General features: G+C 35.4%; 1 protein-coding gene across 7 annotated transcripts in view; it reads right to left on the bottom strand.

Annotated features, from left to right (window-relative positions):
• ATF2 (activating transcription factor 2) overlaps positions 1-24,466 on the bottom strand; it is an 81,923-nt gene that overhangs the window by 11,079 nt on the left and 46,378 nt on the right. For 5 of the 7 annotated variants that reach the window (XM_047082208.1, XM_047082209.1, XM_047082211.1 and 2 more), the window contains 4 exons: positions 24,258-24,372; positions 23,442-23,528; positions 9,262-9,411; positions 4,625-4,831 (listed from right to left, as the gene is read on the bottom strand). In XM_047082208.1, the coding sequence (XP_046938164.1) occupies positions 4,625-4,831; positions 9,262-9,411; positions 23,442-23,528; positions 24,258-24,372 (559 nt within the window). Of the gene's footprint in view, positions 1-2,204; positions 2,282-3,846; positions 4,197-4,624; positions 4,832-9,261; positions 9,412-23,441; positions 23,529-24,257; positions 24,373-24,466 lie in introns of those variants that run through there. The other 2 variants (XR_006962595.1, XR_006962596.1) reach the window with 2 other exon arrangements.

The raw sequence follows: 24,466 nt of genomic DNA, 5'->3' as shown, positions 1-24,466 counted from the left end.
AACAGGGTGAAATTGTAAACTGACAACAAAATTTCAAAATGAGTATAACTGAAAAGCAAAGTCATGAAGAGGTAGAAACTCTTTCAAGTAAAAGACCACAAAAATCACATATTACCTTTAAAAATATAATAATTTATAACCAACAGTATCCAAGTTTTGGTCTAGATTACCATGTCTCCAATTCAACTTCATGATATTGCCTTTTAGCAGCAATTTTAGAAGGCTAAAATATTAAATTCAGCGAGTGGGGCAAGAAGATTGAATAATTAACATGTTCTTTAAAACCTAATATGTATTTGGTAAAAATATGAACAGTCACACCTCAACACTCATTAAAATTTATTTATAATATATAAGTAACCATGGGTCATTACTGCCCACTATACTGATCAGCTACGCCTGTATGTCACGTGAAGGATTAAGGAAATGTAGAATTGATGGAATGTTTTCACATAGTTTAATTATTTCTCTGACATTCAATTTTCTTTACAAGTCATTCTGTTCTTCACAGTTAACAGTTTTGCTGTTGTGAGACAAAGTTTTCCTCCCTGAATCCAGGTTAACTCTTTATATTCTGAAAATCAGAATCTGTCACTTTTTAGAACTGCTATTTCATTTGATAACTAAAAAACAATGAATAAAAACCATATAGTCGCTTGAAACAATTACTGAAGCCTACTTTATTCCCAAATCGTTCATGCTTCTCAACAGCCTTTTCCCCACTGTTACATCCTGGTGCAGATCATTCTTAAAATTCCACTTATATTTAGGGATTCATTCCTATAGTGATTTCCATATCTACACATTTATTCATCTAACTATAAACTTTTTATTAATGAAAAAGTTATGCTCCAACTATTTTTTAAGTAATTTAGTGAGGTGACATTCCATGAGCTAGAATTAACCATTTTTTAAAAATGTTATTAATTATTTTGAGAGAGAGGGAGACAGAGCAGCAGAGAGAGAGAGGGAGACACAGAATCCGAAGCAGGTTCCAGGCTCTGAGCTGTCAGCACAGAGCCCGAAGCAGGGCTTGAACCCACAATCTGCAAGATCACGACCTGAGTCGAAGTCAGACACTAAACCGACTGAGCCACCCAGGCACCCCTAGAATTAACCATTTTGAAGTGAACAATTCAGGGCGCCTGGGTGGCTCAGTTGGTTAAGCATCCGACTCTTGATTTCAGCTCAGGTCATGATCTCATGGTTTGTGAGATCAAGCCCTACATGGGGCTCTACTGTCAGGAATCCCTGCTTGGGATTCTCTCTCCTCTCGCTCTGCTTCGCTCACATGTGCACTCTCTGTCAAAATAAACAAACAACAACAACAAAAATAAAGCGAACAATTCAGTGGTGTTCAGTACGTTTACAATGCTGTGCAGCCACCTCTCCCAATCTGGTGATAAAACACTTCTGTCACTCCAAAGTAAAACTCCTTACCCATTAACCAGTTTCTCCCTATTTCCTCCTCCCCATGTCACTGGTAACCACCAATCTGCATTTGTCTCTATGGATTTCTCTCCTCTAAATATTTCATACAAACGGAGTCACACATGACTTTGTTTCTGGCTTCTTTCACTTAAGCATGTTTTGAGGTTCATACACATTCTGTACTCTCACTCCTTTTTATGGCTGAATAATATTCTGTGCATATATAACATAACTGGTCCATTCATCCACCGATGGACATTAGGGCTGTTTGCGGCAACTTTCTTTTTACCCCTAATAATATATTACAGATTATTTCCCAGGTTGATACATACATACGAACTTCATTCTTAAGCATTTTAAAAAACATCCCTGAGAACACATCATTTCACCTATCTTCACATTCTGATATGCATTTCTAAAACTAAGAACACTTTCTTATCTAACCATGAAGCCATCATCACTTAGTTTTTAATGATTAAACATATGGAGTTTACTTTTCTGTTTGTAATCTGAAGTATTAACTAACGTCCCATTAAACTGTAGCGGTTAATTTAGGAATTTCTTTAATTTGACTTCAATTTAAAAGATTCATGCTTTCAAAATGATACGTTTGTTAACTTTTACTGAGGTGATAAATCTTGCCTTTATTCCTCCAATCAAGAAATTTCTACCCAGATTAGGAAAACATAAAATATATTTTAAGATAATGACATTTAATCATAGTTTGTATGGTGGAAAAAAAACATGAGATGAATGAAGTAAGGATTACATACATTTGTCTCGAATGTTGAATTTTCCAAGGTTTTCTGAAATAACAAAGCACTGTTGCTATTGATAATGGTGACCAGTGCTGCAATACAATTAAGGGAATAGCAATGATTCATTAAAGCTGTTAGCACTACCATACCTTGGGTCACAGCAGAAAACTGGCCCAATCTGAAGTCCAAGAATACCCTGTAGATACCATATATTTCTATCCCACTTTAAAGTTTTCAAACATTTTTACTTCTTAAAAAGAATAAGCCAAATTAGGAAAATATTGACCAATTTAAGCTTTAAAATTTATGTACTTAAAAATTCTTGCACTTATTCTAATTCAAATGATTTATGCAAAAAACCCTCAAGAGAAGTAGGATCAACAGGCATTATCTCTATTCTATGTGTAAGGCAATGGAGGCTAACAGAGAATAACATGCTTCATGTACAACTAAAAAACAGCCAAGTCATTTAGAAGAATAATCTTGTTAAGAACAGAAAGGAAACAGATACACCTAAATCATTTCGTTAATGTAACATATTTGAAACTTTAAATTAGTACCTATAATGTTTCATTTTATTTAAGAGGACAAAAAATCATAAAAATCATGTTTTTTTCCTAAAAAGTTATGAAAATAGTTTTAATATGATTTTTATTTTATGGAGAGAGAATCTTTAAGTTTATTTATTTTGAGAGACAAAGCATGTGTGGGGCAGGGTCAGAAAGGGAGAGAGAATCCTCAGCAGCGCAATCTCAGTGCAGACCCTGCCGGATCCCATGGTTTGTGAATTCATGACCTGAGCTGAAATCAAGGGTCAGGTGCTTAGCTGACTTGAGCCACCCAGGTGCCCCTAGAGGAAGGGATTAGGGGGAGAGGGGGAGGCGGAGAGGGAGAGGGAATGAATCTTAAGCATGCTCCATGCTTAGCACGGAGCCCAGCACAGGGCTCGCTCCCCATGACTCTGAGATCATGGCCTGGGCTGAAATCAAGAGTTGGATTGAAAATAGTTCTTGATTAAGAATTCACCAGATGATGATAATATATGTTTAAGATAACCTAGTATGTATTTAAAGTCTCTGTGATGTGGGGCGCCTGGGTGGCATAGTCGGTTAAGCGTCCGACTTCAGCCAGGTCACGATCTCGCGGTCTGTGAGTTCGAGCCCCGCGTCAGGCTCTGGGCTGATGGCTCGGAGTCTGGAGCGTGTTTCCGATTCTGTGTCTCCCTCTCTCTCTGCCCCTCCCCCGTTCATGCTCTGTCTCTCTCTGTCCCAAAAATAAATAAAAAACGTTGAAAAAAAAAAATTTTAAAAAGTCTCTGTGATGTGGTAAATGTTTAGATTTTTTTCTAAATGGTTAAAATGGCTAAAAATAAATTTTTCAAGACATTTATTTGTTCTCGAGCTCATCCATCAATATCCAAAGCACAATAGAGAATTTTAAAAGATGACTGCTTCACATATGAAAAAATTTTTATAAAATTTACGTTAGGTTAAATACTTTGTCTGATGTTAAGAACTTTTCCCGAAGTACTGAAACAGACATTAATACTGGTGACATCTTTAAAGATAGATTTAACAAGAGAGCAAGTCTCCCCATCAATTATGATTATACAGAAAGATTCGTTTTTAACTAGGAAAGGATAACTCAAAAGACTGACCGGTAACAAGTACAATTCACTGACATCAATTTTCTAGTTGATGCTCATCGTTTTCCCGGAGAATATTCACAACATTAAAACAAAAACAAAAGGAAGAAAGAAAAAAAGAGCATGAAGGAAATCGACTTGGTACCGACACCATCACTGTAAATCTTACCAAAGACTCAACAGGAAAGAGCTTTAAAACCTTTATATCCCATGAGGTTCCTAAGAAACCTGTCTGCAGTGAACTGGCAGGTAGAAATGATTTCTACTGCCACTGGCCATATTGTACCTGTTCTGTGGATAATCAGAGCCCTTCAGTTTCCAAGGCTGTCAATCTGACACCTTTTCCGAGCACTATATTCACTCTAAATAAACAAAACAAAATTTATAATTCAAAGAACAAAAGAAGAACAAAAATGCTACTAAAGCAACTTTACAGCTGTGATAGAAACCAAAAAATAAGAAAAATGAAATACCAGTGGTATTTTAAATTTCAAGGTTCTTTGTTTGAACTTTATACCACAACTTTATAAAGTTTAAGCAAGATAGTTTTGGTACTTTTGTATCACACAAGAACTTATACTTAACATTTCTTCATAGTGTCAGTGTTTAAAGTGTTATAACCCTTCATCTCAGTATTCAAATAGGTTTATAAAACTACACTTTAACTACAGATTCCACACACACCCAATATTGTGTGCTAAAATGTCTGGATGGCTAAGTGGAAAAAACAGGGAAGAGCTAAGTTCACAACTACTAAAAATAAGACAACATTTACATATATGCACCTTACCTGCAGTTGACCATTTAATGAACTCAAGTCTTCTGCTTTCTTCTCTAAAGACTGAACCCAGACTTTCCTTTTTTGTCGGCATCTTGATGCTGCTGCTCTATTTCGCTCTAGAAATTTCCTCCTTTTTTCATCAGGATCTTCATTAGCTGCTCTTCTTCGACGACCGCTTGTATTTTGGGTCTGTGGAGTTGTGTGAGCTGGAGAAGCCTATAATAAACACAAATGGAAGCTTTTTATGTTTGTAGCAGTGAGCGAGAACATAGGCAGTAAAGGGTTGCTACTATATTTTCTAAGTCTCATTGTATATTATCAATATTTAGGGGTGACATGAAAATCACCCTGCAGTTTAACGAATTCCTTGAAATAAATAAGCCCTGCTAAAAAAATAAGATTCTCACTTTTTCACTACCATAGTGAATATATTTAAAGTTTGTATAACATTTTCATTTATACAGAAATAATGTAGAAAACTTGAAACCGTAATACAAATGAACACGTATAGATCTTGTGTTTTTCCAACTTTTTTTTTCAATATATGAAGTTTATTGTCAAATTGGTTTCCATACAACACCCAGTGCTCATCCCAAAAGGTGCCCTCCTCAATACACATCACCCACCCCCCTCTCCCTCCCACCCCCCATCAACCCTCAGTTTGTTCTCAGTTTTTAACAGTCTCTTATGCTTTGGCTCTCTCCCTCTCTAACCTCTTTTTTTTTTTTTTTTTTTCTTTTTTCCTTCCCCTCCCCCATGGGTTTCTGTTAAGTTTCTCAGGATCCACATAAGACTGAAAACATATGGTATCTGTCTTTCTCTGTATGGCTTATTTCACTCAGCATCACACTCTCCAGTTCCATCCACGTTGCTACAAAGGGCTATATTTCATTCTTTCTCATTGCCACGTGGTACTTCATTGTGTGTATAAACCACAATTTCTTTATCCATTCATCAGCTGATGGACATTTAGGCTCTTTCCATAATTTGGCTATTGTTGAGAGTGCTGCTATAAACATTGGGGTACAAGTGCCCCTATGCATCAGCACTCCTGTATCCCTTTGGTAAATTCCTAGCAGTGCTATTGCTGGGTCATAGGGTAGGTCTATTTTTAATTTTTTGAGGAACCTCCACACTGTTTTCCAGAGTGGCTGCACCAATTTGCATTCCCACCAACAGTGCAAGAGGGTTCCCGTTTCTCCACACCCTCTCCAGCATCTATAGTCTCCTCCAACTTTACTTTTTAACATCATGGTATTATACAATCCTTTGAAAAACTGTGAAGTACTAAAGGAAAAAATTTAATAACTTACTTAAATTCACTATGAAAAAACCGTTTTCTTACTATTTTTGAAGTAAAATTTTAAAAATAAAAAACAGTAAAATTTTCTTTTAAAAATTGGTTTCTCTAAAATTGAGGAGTAAAAGTACAGTAGTGCCCCTTATCAGTAGGGGATGTGTTCCAAGACTCCTGTGGATGCCTGAAGCCACGGAGAGTAGCAAACCCAATATATACTACGTTTTTTCCTATGAATATATACCTATTACAAGGTTTAATTTATAAATTAGGTATAGTGTGAGATCAAAAATAACTCATAATAAAACAGAACAATTATAACAATATACTGTAATAAAAGTTATGTGAATGTGGTCTCTCTTGCTTTTAAAATATTTGTACTATACTCACCCTTCTGGTGATGATACGAGATAAAACGTTTATGTGATGATGTGATGTAAGGTGGATGATAAAGACACTGTGGCATAGTGCTAGGCTACTAGTAATGAGCCTTCTAGCAATCTGTCAGGGAGGACCATCTTTTGAGCCATGGTTGACTATGCGTAACTGAAAGCACGAAAGCTAAACCGTGGGATGAGGGAACTACTGGATATACATAGTTTGGTACACTCCGCTTTCCTTCAATTTGTGAAATTTAGGGTCAGGTTCACATGATTATTAATGTTCATCTTCCTGGTGGGCAGAATCTCACGGGAGTCTAAATTTTAATTTTAACTGGCTCCCCTTGCTCAACGGATCTGCCTAGTTATCTAAGATCAGCCAGGGGCAGAAATTTTCAGTCAGTCACTAGTGATACTGTCTAGTATCTGGGGCTATAGAACGATAAGCATTTCCAAGCCTTTCTTAAATCCCAAAATTGTGCCATGGAACACCTGAACTTGGGAGACAGGAAACAACAAACCCCTGGAAATAGTGCAAAGGAAATAGCACTTTGTGACTACAGGTATGTGACCCAAAGAAGCCTGAAAACAATCTTTTTTGCCTAATATGAATTACATTCCAAAATGGGGCGAATAAATAAAATTTCTATCTTCTAATCTACATAATAAGCAATAATCTTATATATGAGCTCAATCAAGGTAAGCTCTGCAGGGAAATCATCAAACTACTTCTCACTCGACAAACTCCAAAACCACAGGTTCTCATTTAATTTCTTTTCCAAATAACTAGCATTAAAAATTATGAGGGTAATTTAACTTATACTGTATTTTAATTGTAATAAAGATTAAGTATTAAATTAGATCATTTATTTTACGTACATAATTGCAAGTTAATCTTTTAGAAAAATATTCTATGCTGGTTTCAAGAATGGCAACCTTGAAACATTTTCTTGTCTTCATCCTCTTAACTTATTGATAACAGCAGGTTTTTTCTTTTACTCATTTGGCTGAATAGGAAAGAACAGGTTTGTTTGTTTTTTTTTAAATTTACAAGTCAGTTATTACAGCAAAGGCTAATCACAAGTATTATAAGCAGAAACTAAATAGAGTTACATTTGTACATTTTTACACCTCACAATTTAAGGCTACTTAAAAGCATATATTCCTCCATCTCTCCTTTCTTTCAGTGATCCATTCATTACACATCATTAAAAAGAACACAGGAACTATCCTAGAAACTAGAAATACAATAGTAAACAAACATAAAGTCCTGCCTTATGAAGCTGTCATCCAATATGATATAAAGATACAAATAGGGGCGCCTGGGTGGCGCAGTCGGTTAAGCGTCAGACTTCAGCCAGGTCACGATCTCCCAGTCCGGGAGTTCGAGCCCCGCGTCAGGCTCTGGGCTGATGGCTCGGAGCCTGGAGCCTGTTGCCGATTCTGTGTCTCCCTCTCTCTCTGCCCCTCCCCTGTTCATGCTCTGTCTCTCTCTGTCCCAAAAATAAATTAAAACGTTGGGAAAAAAAATTAAAAAAAAAAAAAAGATACAAATAAAAATTAGATCCAGGGGAATAATGGTTAGCTTTATACAGAAATTATATAAAAATTTATATTTTCATAGTTATATAGAAGTTATATAGAAATTATTATATAGAAATTATATATTCATTTCTTTTAAATAAACTTGGAGGATGTAAAAACCACACAGAGCTTGCAGACGATACAAAAAAACAGCCATGGGTGGATTTGGCCCATGAGTCCGTTTGCTAATGTCTGAATTATGACATTAAAACACATTCACTTATTTACCTTCTCTCTTGGCCCCTATGTTGTTTAGTCAATAACTACCATAACTACATTCCACTTTAAGTTTTGTAAAAATAAAATACAGTTATCTAAAAACTTATGCTTATGAGGCAATCTAGAACTTGCCATTTACCTGTTTAATAGCAAAGTTTTGCTTTTTAATGCTAATGCTAATACTGTTTAAGTATCTCTTAAGATAAAAGTTCTAAATAGAGTTCTGAAACATTTAACAGAAATAGTTACCCTTCCATGTAGAAATGCACTGTAGACATAACAGACCTATCAACCATCTGATAAGCAGTCACAAACTACAGATAAATGAAAAGGACCTCTGGTATAAACAGTGTCCATAAAGCATATGTATCTGCTCCTTTGGTAATGTCTCTCACATTTTAATTCAAGAATCATTTGACTGGGGTGTCTGGGTGGCTCAGTCGGTAAAGTGTCCAACTTTGGCTCAGGTCATGATCTCAAACGGTTCGTGAATCCTAGCCCCACATCGGGCTCTCCGCTGTCAGCACGAAGAGCCCGCTTTGGATCCTTGGTCTCCCTTCCCTCTCTCTGCCCCTCCCCAGCTTGCTTGCACCGCGCTCTCTCTCTCAGAAATAAACAGAAACATTAAAAAAAAAAACCATTTGATATATGCCAGTAATCTCATAAATACAATCCACAAAAAATGAGTTAAAAAGCGTCAGTGGAGATTTGTGCTATGTCAGACCAACATACATAGACAAAAGCATTTACAGGGTGTCCTGAGCAGTAATAATTGCTCGACTATTTTAATTATTTACTTATTTATTTTTGGGTGTCAATACTTTTTGAGAGACAGCATGGGTGCAGAGGAAGGGCACAGGGATAAGGAGAGAGAGAATCTTAAGCAGGCTTCACACTCAGCGTGGAGCCTGATGCGGGGCTAGATCTCACAACTCTGAGGTCATGACCTGAACTGAAATCGAGTTGGACACTTAAATGACCGAGCTACCCTGGCACCCACCCCTGGGTGTGAATACTTTTACACTGAACTACCTTTCCTAATGTTTTTGGTACCCTTTTGAAATATGACCAGAAGTAATTTTTTCAAAGTATATTGTCCTTTAAGTTACCCAGTATTTGTTTTTTAAAGGATAACAGAGTGTAGATTATAAAAACAACACACATACCGGAGTTTCTGTAGTGGATGTGGCTGGCTGTTGTAGGGACTGTGGTCGAGATTCCTCTGACTGAGTTCTAACCAATCCACTACCATGACCTTTGACAGTATCACCATTGGTAACTGGAGGATGTTGCTGGGTCAAAGCAGCTTTTAATCTCTGAAATGCAGACATCAATTAAAAAAAAAAAGTTCCCTGCTTTCCACTCAAGTCCAACTCTCAAAGTATTCTTTCGTTAACCAAAAAAAAGTATTTGTTAAGAAATGCATTTGGCTTTAAAATTAGTTTTATCATTACAAATAGTAAGACAAACACTCTGGAAAGCTTTCCTGAGTCTTTCTGAGTACTACTATAGGATTTAATACTTTGCTATCCTAATCAATTTTGAGGAAGGAGTGAAAAACACCGTTAACTGAAAATAACCAGTTCCGTTCAACTAAAATAAATAACACAAGGTAATTATGTACACTGTCACCTATTTTCTTGCCCTTCATTCCTGAATCTCCATCTTTTTAGGCTCTCCTAGATTCTTAAACCTAAATCTCTTCCAAATTTGGGCCCACTTTGGACAACTGGGCTTATTTGGACAATGACCTGATGTTGCATTTTTTAGGCCACTATATTGACTGTCAGACTGAACCTCCTCCTAGAACCTACAGCTAGGTTTGCCTCCCGTAGGTCTTCCCTGTCTCCAGTAAGAAGGTTTAGTTTGAAGTCTATCCCCTCTACTATGTTCCATTTGCCATTTCACTGAATTGCATCTGACCCACTGCCAGGGTATGAGTAACCTAGTGTCAGAAGGAGGCCTTAGACACTTACGGCTACCTCTTAATAAAAACACAATCTGCATAAAACTTACTATTCTATCAGCAAAAGTGTATCACATGTGAATATCTTAGTTCCTCAAACAGTAAGCTCTTTCAAGAGCAGAGATTTCCTTACATTTCTTTGCATCCCTTTTAAGCGACTGGTACACGGATTTGCTACGTGGGTGAACAACAAATGTATTTGTTAACTGAGAGAAATTGGATTCTTTGGCAAAAATGGCACAAGCGATATCTGGGGTAGTTTTATTGTTAGAATCTGTAAATATGAAATAATTGGCACAAGATAATCATACCATAATATCTTAGCAATGAAAGGCACCTGAGAGACCTGGAATTATTATTGTTGATATTGTTCTCAGTAACAGTTGTAGTCCTTAAGCCCAAAATAAAGTTTCATTATCTGTGGGGGAAGGAGGCTACAAAATTGATATGAGAAATGTGTTGCAGTCTATCCAGTGCTTTCCAAACTTCCCAGAAGTCATAATTGGCTGGGTGCTAAAAACAGATTTGTACCCACCTTTCTCTCTCCCTTCCTTGCCGATGGCAGGGAGAAGTGGGAAAGAGAGAAGAGCTTTTGAAAAGCACCCAGGTGATTCTAGGACAACTGCTTTCATTTACTCCAATAAGAGCAACTTAGCAAATTATACAACTATCCCAAAATCTGTAGTTTGTTTTCATCTATGCATATCTACGGTGCCATCTACAAGTGATCCAGACCCCTGAAAAAACTGAAGCATATATGAAAAGGTCCACCAAAATTTCCCTTGAGGCAATAACTATACCTAGACAAGTGTTACTCGACATTTTCTCTCTACTGCTAATCACTGTAGATGCTGGGTATGATTTTAAAAATAAGCCAATAGTTTAAAAATAAAAGTTTACTGGGGTAGAAGTTATACATCGTAAAATGAAGTCTTTTTTGTGCATAGTCCTATGAGTTTTAACAAGCACATACAGTCGTGCAACCACCCCCTACCATCAGAATACAAAACAGTGCTATTATCCCCTCAAATTCCCTCATGCTCCATTCCTGTCACTCTTCCTCCCACCCCCAGTCCTTAGAAACCATTAATCTGTTTTCTGATCCCCAAAGTTTTGCCTTTTCCAGAATGTCATATAAATGGACTTATACAGTGTTACAGCCTTCTGAAATCTGGCGTCTTTCTTTTAGCATAATGTACTTGAGATCCATCCATGTTATCAGTATTTTTTCACTGAGTTTCTAACAGGACAGTGTCCCTATTTTACAGATTGGGAAACCAGAGATCATTTGCCCAAGGTCGTCTTAGTAGCTAAGACACATGAAATTGAGACACTCAACTGAAGGGATAGTATGGAAGTGGATGGATTAAACCAAAATGAGGTAAGTGATCAAAGGAGTAATTGGCTCCAACCAGTAGGACTACTTAGGCTAAATGGTAAAGAACTCAAAGTAGAAAGGAGTTTGAAAGTATAGGTCAATATAAATAGAAGGAGGAAAATCTGGGGAGGTGGTCAGCCTACATAATTATATCTTTTAAAAACAGAAATGTTACACATCAAAATAAAAGAAATAGTACCTAGTCTATAGTGTTAGGTTAGGGCTTTCACTTCTAGATATAAAATGTACATAAATCTAGGTAGTGGTTGAGATGTGAAGCTTGGTAAATTATGTGTTGGTAAAACATTTTGAAGTCCTTAGGTAGAAAACATCATAGAACTGAAGAGCATTTAAAGTTTTATAGTGAAGAGCTTAACTCTTAGAATTAATGAAATACAGTAACTGCACATAGGGGAGTCTGAAGTACATAAACATCACTCTCTTGAATAATCTTTAGTAGGGCAAGTTACTACCTTATAGAGCACTTAAAAGCAGCATCAGTATTCATTCATTATCCTCTCTTGACTGCCCCAGTGTATACAGTACTCACCCAGTGAGGAAGCTCTAATGTTTGCTCCATGCTGTTACATTGATTACAATGGGTCTGACTTAGAAAGTGTGCCACTGGGTACAGAATTTAAGAAAAAGATTTTCAAGGGTTAACACTGCTCTGAGCTGCATGCATATATATATATATGTTGTTGTTGTTGTTGTAGTTGTTGTTGTTTTTAAACAGCAATAAAAATACATGTGTGCTAAAAAAAAATTAGAATGGGTTAGGTGAAAAAAGTTGTCACTAAACAGAATTCATAAAAATTTTATAAGGATTTTCTATAATCCACCCAAATATATTTGCTAGAGACATCTTAAATAATGACAAATAGTTTGGTTCAAAATTATTTATTTTAAAATAGAATTTTGGAACTAGCAGATATATTGATAATTAGTCCAATCACCAACTTACAGATAAAGGCCCAAAAAATGAAGTTACGTCCCAGAATCACAGTTAGTTAGAAGCAGAGTGACCAGAAATTCTGTTGACTCCTAATTCGTTGAACATATTTTAGACAAAAGTTTTGCCAAACTAGAGTTTTTGCCTGATATTAACTATTTTAGATATATTAGCAATCAAGAAGAGTATCAGACATTGGCCAGCTCATTTCTCTCCATATGGATATTTAATATAAATAAATGAAAAGACTGAGTACTCAAAGAAATTCAGTAAGATCCATAAGGTCTGTATTCTCCAACATGTCCAATTAAAATAAAGCTTGAGCATAATTTTAAACTAGAGGCACTGTTTGAAAGAAAACTAAAATATCTTTATTACTCTATTTCCAAGCAGACTAGTGTTTTGGAATTAATTTTTAGCAACGTAAAATTCAACTACTATATTGAAACTTTTTTTCTTAGATATAAAATGTGTCAATTAAAGGATGATTGGTTTGTTGTGCTGGCCAATACAACTTACTCATTTTAAGAGATAATCTAAAAATAATTTGCTTTTCAAATTCTATGTTATACTTCACATTCCTGGAAACAAATTTTATCACATCTGTCAGAACTTAGTAGGAGCAAACTACTCCATCATAGTTCAAAGAAAAAACATAATGTTCTCTAGAAACAATTTATGAAAAAGTCAGATCCATATTTCATATGTGCCACAAAAGCTCATCAGAGTAATAACCCTCCTTCTCCTGGGTGTATCCTACCATCTGCTGCTCTATTACTTATCTTTATTTTGCAACTAATTAACAGCATAATCTTCTAAATTCAGCAAGTTAATTATCATTATTGTGGTCTTTGCAGCATCATCAGTCCTCATGAAGTCTTGTCTCCCCACCCCCAGAGAACGTATGAAAATGAAGTAGGTTGGGAGAGAGTCTGTTTCTTTGGAGTGGGCTCATTAGGTGTTTGCTGATTAGCTTGGCATGCAGAGGCAGGTCAGAAGAATTCTGCTGAACATGAGGTTCCATGCAGGGCCCAACTAAGTTAATGTAGGTTTCTGAACATTTGCCAAGATGCCCTCTGTCAGCTCTCGGTAGAAACCCCCTGCAGAAAACCTACTGGCTTCCCACCGTGTGCAAAGTTATTTCTCAGTTTGTCACACAACACTTCAAGGAAGGATTGTGAAGAATGCTACCTAAATACTTTATTAAATCTTCTTAACAAAGCTCCTAGACAATTAACATTGTCTTATTCAGACACATTGCCTTTTAGTTACAAATATTAGGTAAGAAAGTTGTTTTAGTAGAAGAGTAACACAGATAGCAAACACCTACAGTTTACTTGCTTAATGACAAAACTCCTAAATCTAAATGTGGGGAGGTCCATTGCAATTCTATGGAAGACAGTAGATCCTAAGAATTTTTCTATAATATTAAAAAATACTAGATAATTTTGTATTTGTGAATCCCCACTTACATTTCTTTTTCTTACCACATTCTTACTTTCCCAAAGACTTAATGTTCTAACAACCAAAAAAAACCTTGCTCTGGAGAAATTTCTTTAGCAAAAAAAGGATCCTATTTCAATATTTATAGTAGACACAAACAATATGTATTTGTCTTCCTTATATAAGCACTAGGTTTTGAAAATCAGGGCCCCACAAAAGCATTCCTGGCTATCTTCAGATACAAATAAGTTTTCTCTTCAGCTGTAGTGTGCTAGTCATTCTAATGTGTTCCAATGCTATTTCTCCTAATTTTTTATTTTTTTAATGTATCTTTCACTATGTTTAAAAAATTTTTAATTCCTGTATAGTTAATATACACTGTTCATTTCAGGACTTATATAGTGATTCAACAATTCCATATACTGGGGCGACTGGGTGGCTCAGTCGTTCAAGCGTCTAACTTCGGCTCAGGTCATGATCTCACGGTTTGTGGGTTTGTGTCCTGTGTCAGGCTCTGTGCTGACAGCTCAGAGCTTGGAGCCTGCTTCGGATTCTGTATCTCCCTCTCTGTCCCTCTCTCCCTCACTCTCTCTCTTCTCTGCCCCTCCCCCACTCACTCACACACTCTCTCAAAAGTAAATAAACATTAAAAAACCCCCACATTTCCATATATTACTCTGTGCTTATCTAGGTAAGCGTACTCTTAATTCCCTATTTCACCCATCCTCCCCACCTCCTCTCTGCTAAACATCTGTTCTCTATAGTCAGAGTCTGTTTTCATTTGTATTTTTTATTTCTTAAATTCCACATATGAATGAAATCATGTGGTATTTGTCCTTCTCTGACTGGCTCATATTGCTTAGCATTATACTCTCCAGATCCTTCACGCTATTGAAAATGGCAAGATTTCATTCTTTTTTATAGCCGAGTAACATTCCATTCTCCATATATACCTCTTCTTTATTCATCTATTGATGGACACTTAGGCTGCTTCCATAATTTGGCTACTCTAACAATAATGCTGCAATAAACACAGGAGTGCATATATTCCTTTGAATTAGGGTTTTTGTAATTTTTTGGGAAAATACCCAGTAGTGAGATGACTGGATTTTAGGGTAGTTCTATTTTAATTTTTTTTAACTTTATTTATTTTGAGAGAGCAAGCAAGGGAGCAAGAGAGAGCTAGAGAGCAAGCACAAGTGGGGGAGGAGCACAGAGAAGGAGAGACAGAATCCCATCCACGTCATCAGTGCAGCTTGATGTGGGGCTCGAACTCACAAACCATGAGATCATGACCTGGGCCAAGATCAAGATTCGGACGCTTAACCAAACGCTCATTTGGTTAAGCGTCCCTTTAACTTTCTGAGGAACCTTCATACTGTCTTTCACAGTGGCTGCACCAGTTTGCATTCCAGCCAACAGTGCATGATGCCTCCCTTTTTCCCAACATCCTTGCCAACTCTTGTTTTTCTTTTTTTGATTTGGGCTTTTCTGACAGGTGTGAGATGGTATCTCAGTGAGGTTTTGATATGCATTTCCCTGATAACTGATTTTCATGTATCTGTTGACCATCTGGATGTCTTCTTTGGAGAAACATCTGTTCATGTCTTCTGCCCATTTTTAATTGTGGTTTTTTTGGTGTTGAGTTGTGTTAAGTTCTTGATATACTGTGGATACTTACCCTTTATTGGGCACATTATTTACAAGTATCTTCTCCCACTCGGTAGGTTGTCTTTTTGTTTTGTTGATTGTTTCCTTTGCTGTGCAGAAGCTTTTAATTTTGATGTGCTTCCAATAGTTAATTTTGCTTTTGTTCCTCTTACCTCAGGTGACCTATCTAGAAAGATGTCATTATAGCCGATCTTAGAGAACTTACCGCCATACTCTCTTCTAGGATTTTTATGGTTTCAGTTCTCACAATGAGGTCCTTAATCCATTCTGAGTTTATTTTTGTATATAGTGTAAGAAAGTGGTCCAGTTTCAGTCTTTTGCACATAGCTGTCCAGTTTTCCCAACACTGTTTGTTGAAGAGACTCTTTCCCAATGCATATTCTTGCCTCCTTTGTCAGATTAACTGACCATATAATTGTGGGTTTATTTCTGGGCTCCCTATTCTGTTCCATTGATCTAGGTGTCTATTTTTGTGCAGTACCATACTGTTTCGATTACTACATCTTTGTAATCTGAAGCCTGGAATTGTGATACCTCCAAGTTTTGTTCTTTTTCAAGATTGCTTTGGCTATTTGGGGTCTTTTGTGGTTCCATGCAAATTTTAGGATTGTTCTAGTTCTGTGAAAAATGCTGTTGGTATTTTAATAGGGATTGCATTACATCTGTAGATTGTTTTGGGCAGTATAGACATTTTAAACATATTTGTTCTTCTAATCCATGAACGTGCAATGTCTTTCCATTTCTTTGTATCATGTTCAATTTCTTTCACCACTGTTTTACAGGTTTCAGAGTACAGGTCTTTCACCTATACTCCTTATTCCTAGGTATTTTATTACTTTTCGTGTAATTATAAATGGGATTGTTTTCTTAATTTCCCTTTGTGCTGCTTCATTATTAGTGTATAGACATGCGATGGATTTCTGTATATTGATTTTGTATCCTGTGAACTTACTGAATTCATTCATTAGTTCTAGTAGTTTTTTTGGTGGAGTCTTTATTTTTTTAATGTTTATTTATTACTGAGAGACAGAGACAGAGCCCAAGCATGAGAAGGGCAGAGAGAGAAGGAGACACAGAAACTGAAGCAGGCCCCAGGCCCTGAGCTGTCAGCACAGAGCCTGACGCGGGGCTCAAACTCACAGACGGCGAGATCATGACCTGAGCCAAAGTGGGACACTCAACCGACTGAGCCACCCAGGTGCCCCTTCTGTGGAGTCTTTAGAGTGTTCTATACAGTATATAAAATCATGTCATCTGCAAACAGTTGAAGTTTTACTTCTTTCTTACAATTTGGGGGACTTTTATTCCTTTGTCTTATCTGACTGCTGTGACTAAGACTTCCAGTATTATGTTGAATAAAACTTGTCTTCTTCCTGACCTTAGGGGAAAAGCTTTCAGTTTTTTACCATTATGATGTTAGCTGTGGGGTTTTCATATAAGGGCTGTATTATGTTAAAGTATGTTCCCTCTAAACCTAGTTTGTTGAGGGTTTTTATCATGAATGGATGTTGTATGTTGTCATATCTTTTTCTGCATCTATTGAAACAACCTTATGGCTTTTATCCTTTCTCTTACTGATGTGATGTATCATGTCGATTGATCTGTGAATATTAAACCACCCTTGCATCCCTGGAATAAATCCTACTTGCTCATGGGGAATGACTTTTTTAATGCATTGTTGGATTTGGTTTGTCAATATTTTGTTGAGGATTTTTACATCTATGTTCTGTAGCGCTCTCTTTTTTATTTGGCAGTGTGTTTATTTGGTTTTAGTATCAGGTTAATATTGGCCTTGAAGAATGAATTTGGAAGTTTTCGTTCCTCTTCTATTTTTTGGAAAAGTTTGAGAAGAATAGGTTTTAACTCTTCTTTAAATGTTTGGTAGAATTTATCTGTGAAGCCATTGGATCCTGGACTTTCGTTTTTGGGGAAATTTTTGATTACTGATTCAATTTCATTGCTGGTAATCTATATGTTCAAATTTTCTGTTTCTTCCTGCTTCATTTTTGGGAAGTTACATGTTGCTAGGATTTTATCCACTTCTAGGTTGCTCAGTTTGTTGACACATAATTTTTCATAATATTCTTACAATCCTTTGCATTCCTGTGGTGTCGGTTATTATTTTTCCTCTTTCATTTCTGATTTTGAGTCCCCTCTCCTATTTTTGATGAGCCTGGCTATAGGTTTATCAATTTTGTTGATCTTTTCAAAGAACCAGCTCCTGATTTCATTAATCTATTTTTTTAGTTCCTAGATCATTTATTTCTGTTCTGATATTTATAATTTCCTTCCTTCTGCTGGGTTTGGGTTTGGGTTCTTTTTCTAGCTCCTTTAGGTGTAAGGCTAGGCTAATATTTGAGATTTTTCTTGCTTCTTGAGGTAGGCTTGTAATGCTATAATCTTTTCCCTTAGAAATGCTTTTGCTGCTTCCCAAAGATTTTAGACCACTGTGTTTTCATTTTCATTTGTCTCCATGTGTTTTTTGATTTCCTCTTTGACTTGTTGGTTGACTCATTCACTGTTTAGTTGCATGTTATTTAACTTCCATGTATTTGAGCTCTTTTCAGATTTTTTTCTTATGGCTGATTTCTAGTTTCACTGCATTGTGGTTGAAAAGATGCATGGTAACTTCAATCTTTTTGCATTTGTAGAGATTTTGTGGTCTAATATATAATCTGGAGAATATTTCATGTGTACTTAAAGAATGTGCATTTTGCTATTGTAGGATGGAATATTCTGAATATGTCTATTAAAACACTAGTCCAATGTATCATTCTAAGCCACGGTTTCCTAATTGATTTCATCGATGTAAATAGCATGTTAAAGTTCCCTACAATCACTGTGTTACCATCAGTTAGTTCCTTTATATTTGTTACTACCTGTTTTATGTATTTGGGTGCTCCCATTCTGGGTGTATAAGGGTTTACAATTGTTATGTCTTCTTGTTGGAGTCCCCCTTAATGATTATGTAGTGTCCTTCTTTGTCTCTTGTTACAGTCTTTGTCTTAAAGTCTATTTTGTCTGATACAGCTATTGCTACCCCAGCTTTCTTTTCACACCCCTTTGCATGATAAATGTTTCTGCATCCCCTCTTTTTCAATCTGCATGTGACTTTGGGTCTGCAAGGAGTTTCTTGTTGGCAGCATATACACTGGTCTTATTTTTTTTTTTTTATCCCTCCCATCACCCTATGCTTTTTTTTTTGGAATGTTTAGTTCATTTACATTCAGAGTAATTATTGATAAGTCTGTATTTATTGGTATTCTGTCATTTGTTTTGTGATTGTTTTTGTAGATCTTCTGTTTTTTTCTTCCCTTGCTGTCTTCTCTCACCACAAGTTGGCCTTCTTTAGTGATATATTTGGATTCCTTTCTCTATTTTTTTTGCATACCTATTACCAATTTTTGATTTGTGGTTACCATTAGGTTTGTATATAACATCTTCTGAACCACACATCATTTTAGCAAAACCAAACAGGGAGGATGTTTAAGTATTTTCAAAGAGTTGAAGGCAACAACAAAGCACAGTCCAACTCAAGCCTGAAAGAAGACATTGTAAATTTTACTAGAAGGTTAGCAGACTGGCAAAAAAAAATTATTTAATGTGTAGAAACTGGGTTTGGAGTCCTATCACTGATGGAGAATCAAGTCCTGTGATCATTTACCTGTCATTAAGGAAACCAGTCTCAACTTTCTTCAGTTGGGAGGATACAATTATTTCCTCAATTGGTAAGTCTTTTACCTTATTAAGCTCCAGGGGGCTAAAAATCAATGACACTGACATATTAATTCAAATTTTAAAATCATCTGTACCTATTTGGTATTCTATGTTCTGAAAGTAATTAAAGTAACTTGCCACAGACTAATAGGTTACCCTTGAATTTCAATTTAAAATGGTTAAAAGATCAATTCAGTCTTGTGATTTTAATTGGAAGAGCTAAAATAATCTCATAAGCCTCCCAATAATGGACTATTTAAGAAAACCAAGCCTCATATCTATAAGTTTAATTAAACTTAAAAGGTTATTAAAGTACTTAGAGAAGTTTATTAGACAACTGAGGTACCTATAGGGAAAACAGGATATATTAAGTTTAAAATGAAGTTTGGCATGTTTAAAATTAATTATATTTGAAGACCTTTAAAAGCAATTATATAGTTGGATTTGTAAACTGGCCTTAAAAATTCAGGGAAGAACTTTCTGAATTTGTAACTTTAATAAATCTAATATATTTTTTAAAAGCAGTCCCTGAAAAAAAAAATCAAATAAATAAAAGCAGTCCCTGAATAATGGTTTTTATGCACAAAAGTTATCAAGGGCACCAAAAACAAACAACTCACTGATATAATCCTAACTGCTAAAGAATATAACCAATGGCCTTAAAAGAAGACTTCTTTGCCTCTCTTGATGATCACCAGAACGATTTGCAAGAGAAACTCAAAATTTAAGATCACATCTGCTGAATTTCTTAGCACCTAAGAAATGTATGTTAAATAAATGACAATTGACAGAAATAATTATTAAATGAGACTGAGGAAAAACATATGAACATGAAACCAACTACAAAACCCAAACTATTTTTAGGTCATTTCCCAATGTCGGTAGATTGGTTTTGTACTTGTAACAATATAGAAGTATAGTTGATAACACGCAAGCAGTGAAAATTCTTAGACAGTAATATAAAATGAACATTATAGACTTAGGGAAAACAGACTAGCAATATTTCATAAAAATATAAAACCAATGATGAAATGTGAAATTATTTCTGTACAACAAAACCCCCAATTAATCAGAATTCCCTTAGCATTCTAGGCAATTGGTATTTTGTTACCAGTTCATATTACCTGGATAGAAGGGCAATATCTAATTTTCACAAATGAGCCAAACAGGTATGATATATTAGAAAATGGAAACATAGGACAATCAAATATACCAAAGGTGGTATGTTCTCAAACCACAACGTAATTAAAATAGAAATCAAGATAAAAAGGAAAGCCCCCAGATATTTGGAAATTATACAATATACTTTTATATAAGTGCCAGTAGTTCAAAGAAATCACAAAGGAAATTAAAAGATATATGATAATGAAAATATAGCAGATCAAATTTGTGGAAAGAAATTTATAGCTTTAAATGCCTATACTGGAAAGGTAAAAAGGTTTAATCAATAATCCAAGCTTCCACTTTAAGCCAAAAAAACATAGGCACATTAAACCCAATTAACTAGGAGAAACCATTAGAGATAAAAGTAGCAATGAATGATATGTTTGTACTATCATTAAGAAAAATAAAGCCAAGCTACCCACTAAGAGAAAATATTTGTAAGACATATGTAACAAAAATTTCGTATTTAGTATATCTAAAAAGTTCCTATGACATAAAAATAAGAGACAACCCATTTTAAGAAATCAGCAGAAGATATCACAAAAGCATCTGGCAAAATCAGAAATTAAATAAAACCATAAGATACTGCTACAAACTGCTAGAAATGTCTACAATGAAAATGAGACAAAGCCAAATGCTGGCAAAAATGTGGAACAACTGGAATTCCCATACTCTGTGAGAATTCAGAACTTTGGCAAATGGTCTGGCAGTTTCTTACAAAGTTAAATGTATACCTACCCCTTACTCAGCAAATTCTACCCTTCAGTAGATAGGCCAAATGAAAATAAACATCCGCAAGAAGAGTTACACAAGAACGTGCACAGCATCTCTGTTCACAATGCTAAACACTGAAAACCATTCAAGTGTCCACCAACAAGAGAATGGATAAAGAAACTGTGTTATATTCACACAATGGAATACTACTCAGCAATAAAAAGCAGCAAACCAATACATTCAACAACATTGATAAATCTTGTGGCTGGACACAAGAATATACGTGGATTCATTTATATTAAATTCTAGAACTAATTGCTGGTGACAACAGTTGGGAAGGTATACTGATTGCGAAGGGAAATAAACTTTCTGGGTAGATGTTAATGTTCTATATCATGATAGCAGTGTGAGTTACATTAATACACTTATACATCAAAATTAAAATTGGTTCATTTCAATGTATATAAATTTTACACTGAGAAAGGCCTATTAAAAAATAATTGAGTTGGGTAGGGAATGGTCTGAGGCATAGATAAAACACTAATGGCAGTTACAGTGCTAATAATTAAAGCTGGTGATGGGTACATGGGGGTTCATTATTCTATACTGGTTATTTTGTATATGTTTGAAATTTTCCATAATGAAAAGTTAGAAAAAAAAAAAGGAAAGGGACTAATTTCTGAGTCTTTTTATTTAATTAAAACTGGACAATCTTATTTACTACTCCAATTAAAATAGGCAATCACCTAAATATGGTTATTTTACATTAGCAAAATCCTAATAATAAATTTAACTGGATTGTTAAATTTAAGTAGGGCAATCTATGACTCCCCATGCTATTTTTTGGGCCTTCAACCAATGATTATTTTCCATATATAAAGTTATAGCTTTGATTTTTTTAATATACAAGCACACAAAACACTCTTATTCTTGTTAATTTCCTGATGACCTAAAAGAAAAAGTTATTCAAGGAAGTATTAAATTTAATAGTTTCTACAAGTATGGCCTACTCTTATAGCCAAAACTATTTCTTTAAATCTGACTTGTTCCTTTTGAATTAATTTGCTAGGAAAAAAAGTCCACTGAATATGTAAAAGTATTTTTAGATGCAGGATAGAACAACAGATCTCGTTAACTCCTATTTCTACTCTATTCAGTTCTCACTAAATTGAATTTTTCACTAGTACGGTATGTTTAGGAAGTATAAAAAACATTCCCAATGAAGCTTTTTGCTATCAAGTGAAGATGCATCTTAGTATTTCCAAAGCTTTGAGTTAAACATGCTGTTAATGCAAAAAATTGCCCTCTTGGGTTTTTATAAGTTCTCTCACCACAATCAATAACTAGCTAATTTTTACACTCTTCAAACATTGTTCATTCAGATGGTGTGTTAAGTTTTACTGTTAGTTATCACATGCCATTTTGAGATTATTAGCAATGGAGAATAGAGGTAAAAAACTTGAAACTTTGCAATATATAATGATTTTTATATGTACACATTTATACTGTTAGTATACTGCCTAGCACAGAACTGATGCAAAATTATCTATTAATTTTTCTAAGGATACATTAACTGATGTTCAGAATTAATCCTGAAAATGTGTTAAGACTATAGAAGGGAGAATTACATGTATTAAAAAAACAAAAAGCAGCTTTACTTTTTTTTGCCAAGGAATTTAGCACATTTATGGAATTTGGGGCTAAGAGACATTCTACAAATCAACGTTTAATCTCTTTACACCTAAGAATACTGAGTCTCCTCAAAATTAAAATGGCTTGATTAAGGGTAATGAACAGCAGAGTCAGAATTAAAATTAAAACCCATGTCTTTGGACTCCTAATCTATAGCTTATCCCTTAAACACCACCAGTTTCTTGGTGTCAAAACGCAACTCAAAAATATGGATTTTCTTTATGTATTATGTGCTACATTTACTAACTTGTATACAATTTCAGAATTCTTGTCAATACTGTTCTACTAATTCCTATCACTGTTTAAAACCATCTGTATGGCCTTCCAATGTTTACACCTAGTTTCAGCTGTAATATTCCTAGCCACCACAAGGAGGAGATTTTGTTCAAAACGCCACAGCTCAAAAGCAGACAAACCATTGACAAGAACTAGGACTTTACTCTCAAATTCATCCATTTATTTTAAAGTACCACTAATTAGTCACTATGCTAATGGAAACTCTTCCATATTATCTGGTTCTTGCATAGTGTAATACATTCCAAAGCTTTATAAGATGTGATCTAAACTGTACATTTGAAGCAGGCTTTAATGGAAAAACTAATTCAAAACAGGCTCAAGAAATGTACAGAACAAGTAAAATCTTGCTTACCATTTTTGCTTCTGACTGTACTGGCTGAGGGGAGGAAGGACCTGGAATTCCTGGAACACTAGGCACCATGGTGACTGGCCGAACAAGCTATGCAAAATATATTAACAAATAATTGCTAGAGGATATATTCAATATGAGATTTGTGCTATATCTGCACAATGGTTATACAAATTTGAGAGTTCAGAATCAGAAAACTGTAAACCCTTATTATCTACTGTCCTGATTTATCTTTTAAAATTTGTCAATTTCCATAAAAGTTCACAGAGAGTGTACTTATAAACAATTCCTGCAATAATCAAAGTACCATGGAATTACTGGACATGTGTTTTCGTACACATATATTCCTAAAGAACAGAAATCTGTGTTAATAATTGAATTCTACAAATCTAGTCAAAGTGAAATGGGCTGAATAAGGAATAAATTTCTTAAAATTAAAAATACAAGGAAGAATTTGAGAAACTTAACAGAAGACCATGAGGGAGGGGAAGGGGAAAAAGAAAAAAGTTAGAGAGAGGGAGGCAAACCATAAGAGACTCCTGGATACTGAGAACAGACTGAGGGTTGATGGGCATTGAGGAGGGCACTTGTTGGGATGAGCACTGGGTGTTGTATGGAAACAAGGAAAAGAAAATTTTGAGAGGATGGAAAAACATTTTCTAACCAATTAATTATGTTTGTCTTGAATGGTATATGCTGTCATTATAAATATGAATGAATACACACTACTAACCCCTAGTAAGTATTTTTTTGGATTCAGTTTCATAAACCAATCAAGCAGCCCTAAGTCAGTTTACAGAGTCTAAACCTCAAACTTACCGGGACTGCAGCTGGAACATGCACATTAGAACTTGTAATTGATGCGGGAATAGCAACAGGCATGGTCTGTCCATTAGGAAGATGCAACAGAAGAGGAAATGGGCCCGGTACAGGACTAAGAAAAACAAAAGAAGAATAATTAAAGGTAAGAAATCCTTATCAGCCACTTCTAACAATACGAGAGTATTTTTACTCCTATTATCATATCA

This window comes from Lynx rufus, unplaced genomic scaffold, assembly GCF_022079265.1.
Source record: "Lynx rufus isolate CCGP_SWC_20201006 ecotype Redwood Valley unplaced genomic scaffold, mLynRuf1.p SCAF_2, whole genome shotgun sequence".
NCBI classification, from domain to species: domain Eukaryota; kingdom Metazoa; phylum Chordata; class Mammalia; order Carnivora; family Felidae; genus Lynx; species Lynx rufus.
This window is presented reverse-complemented; position numbering and strand designations above follow the sequence as displayed.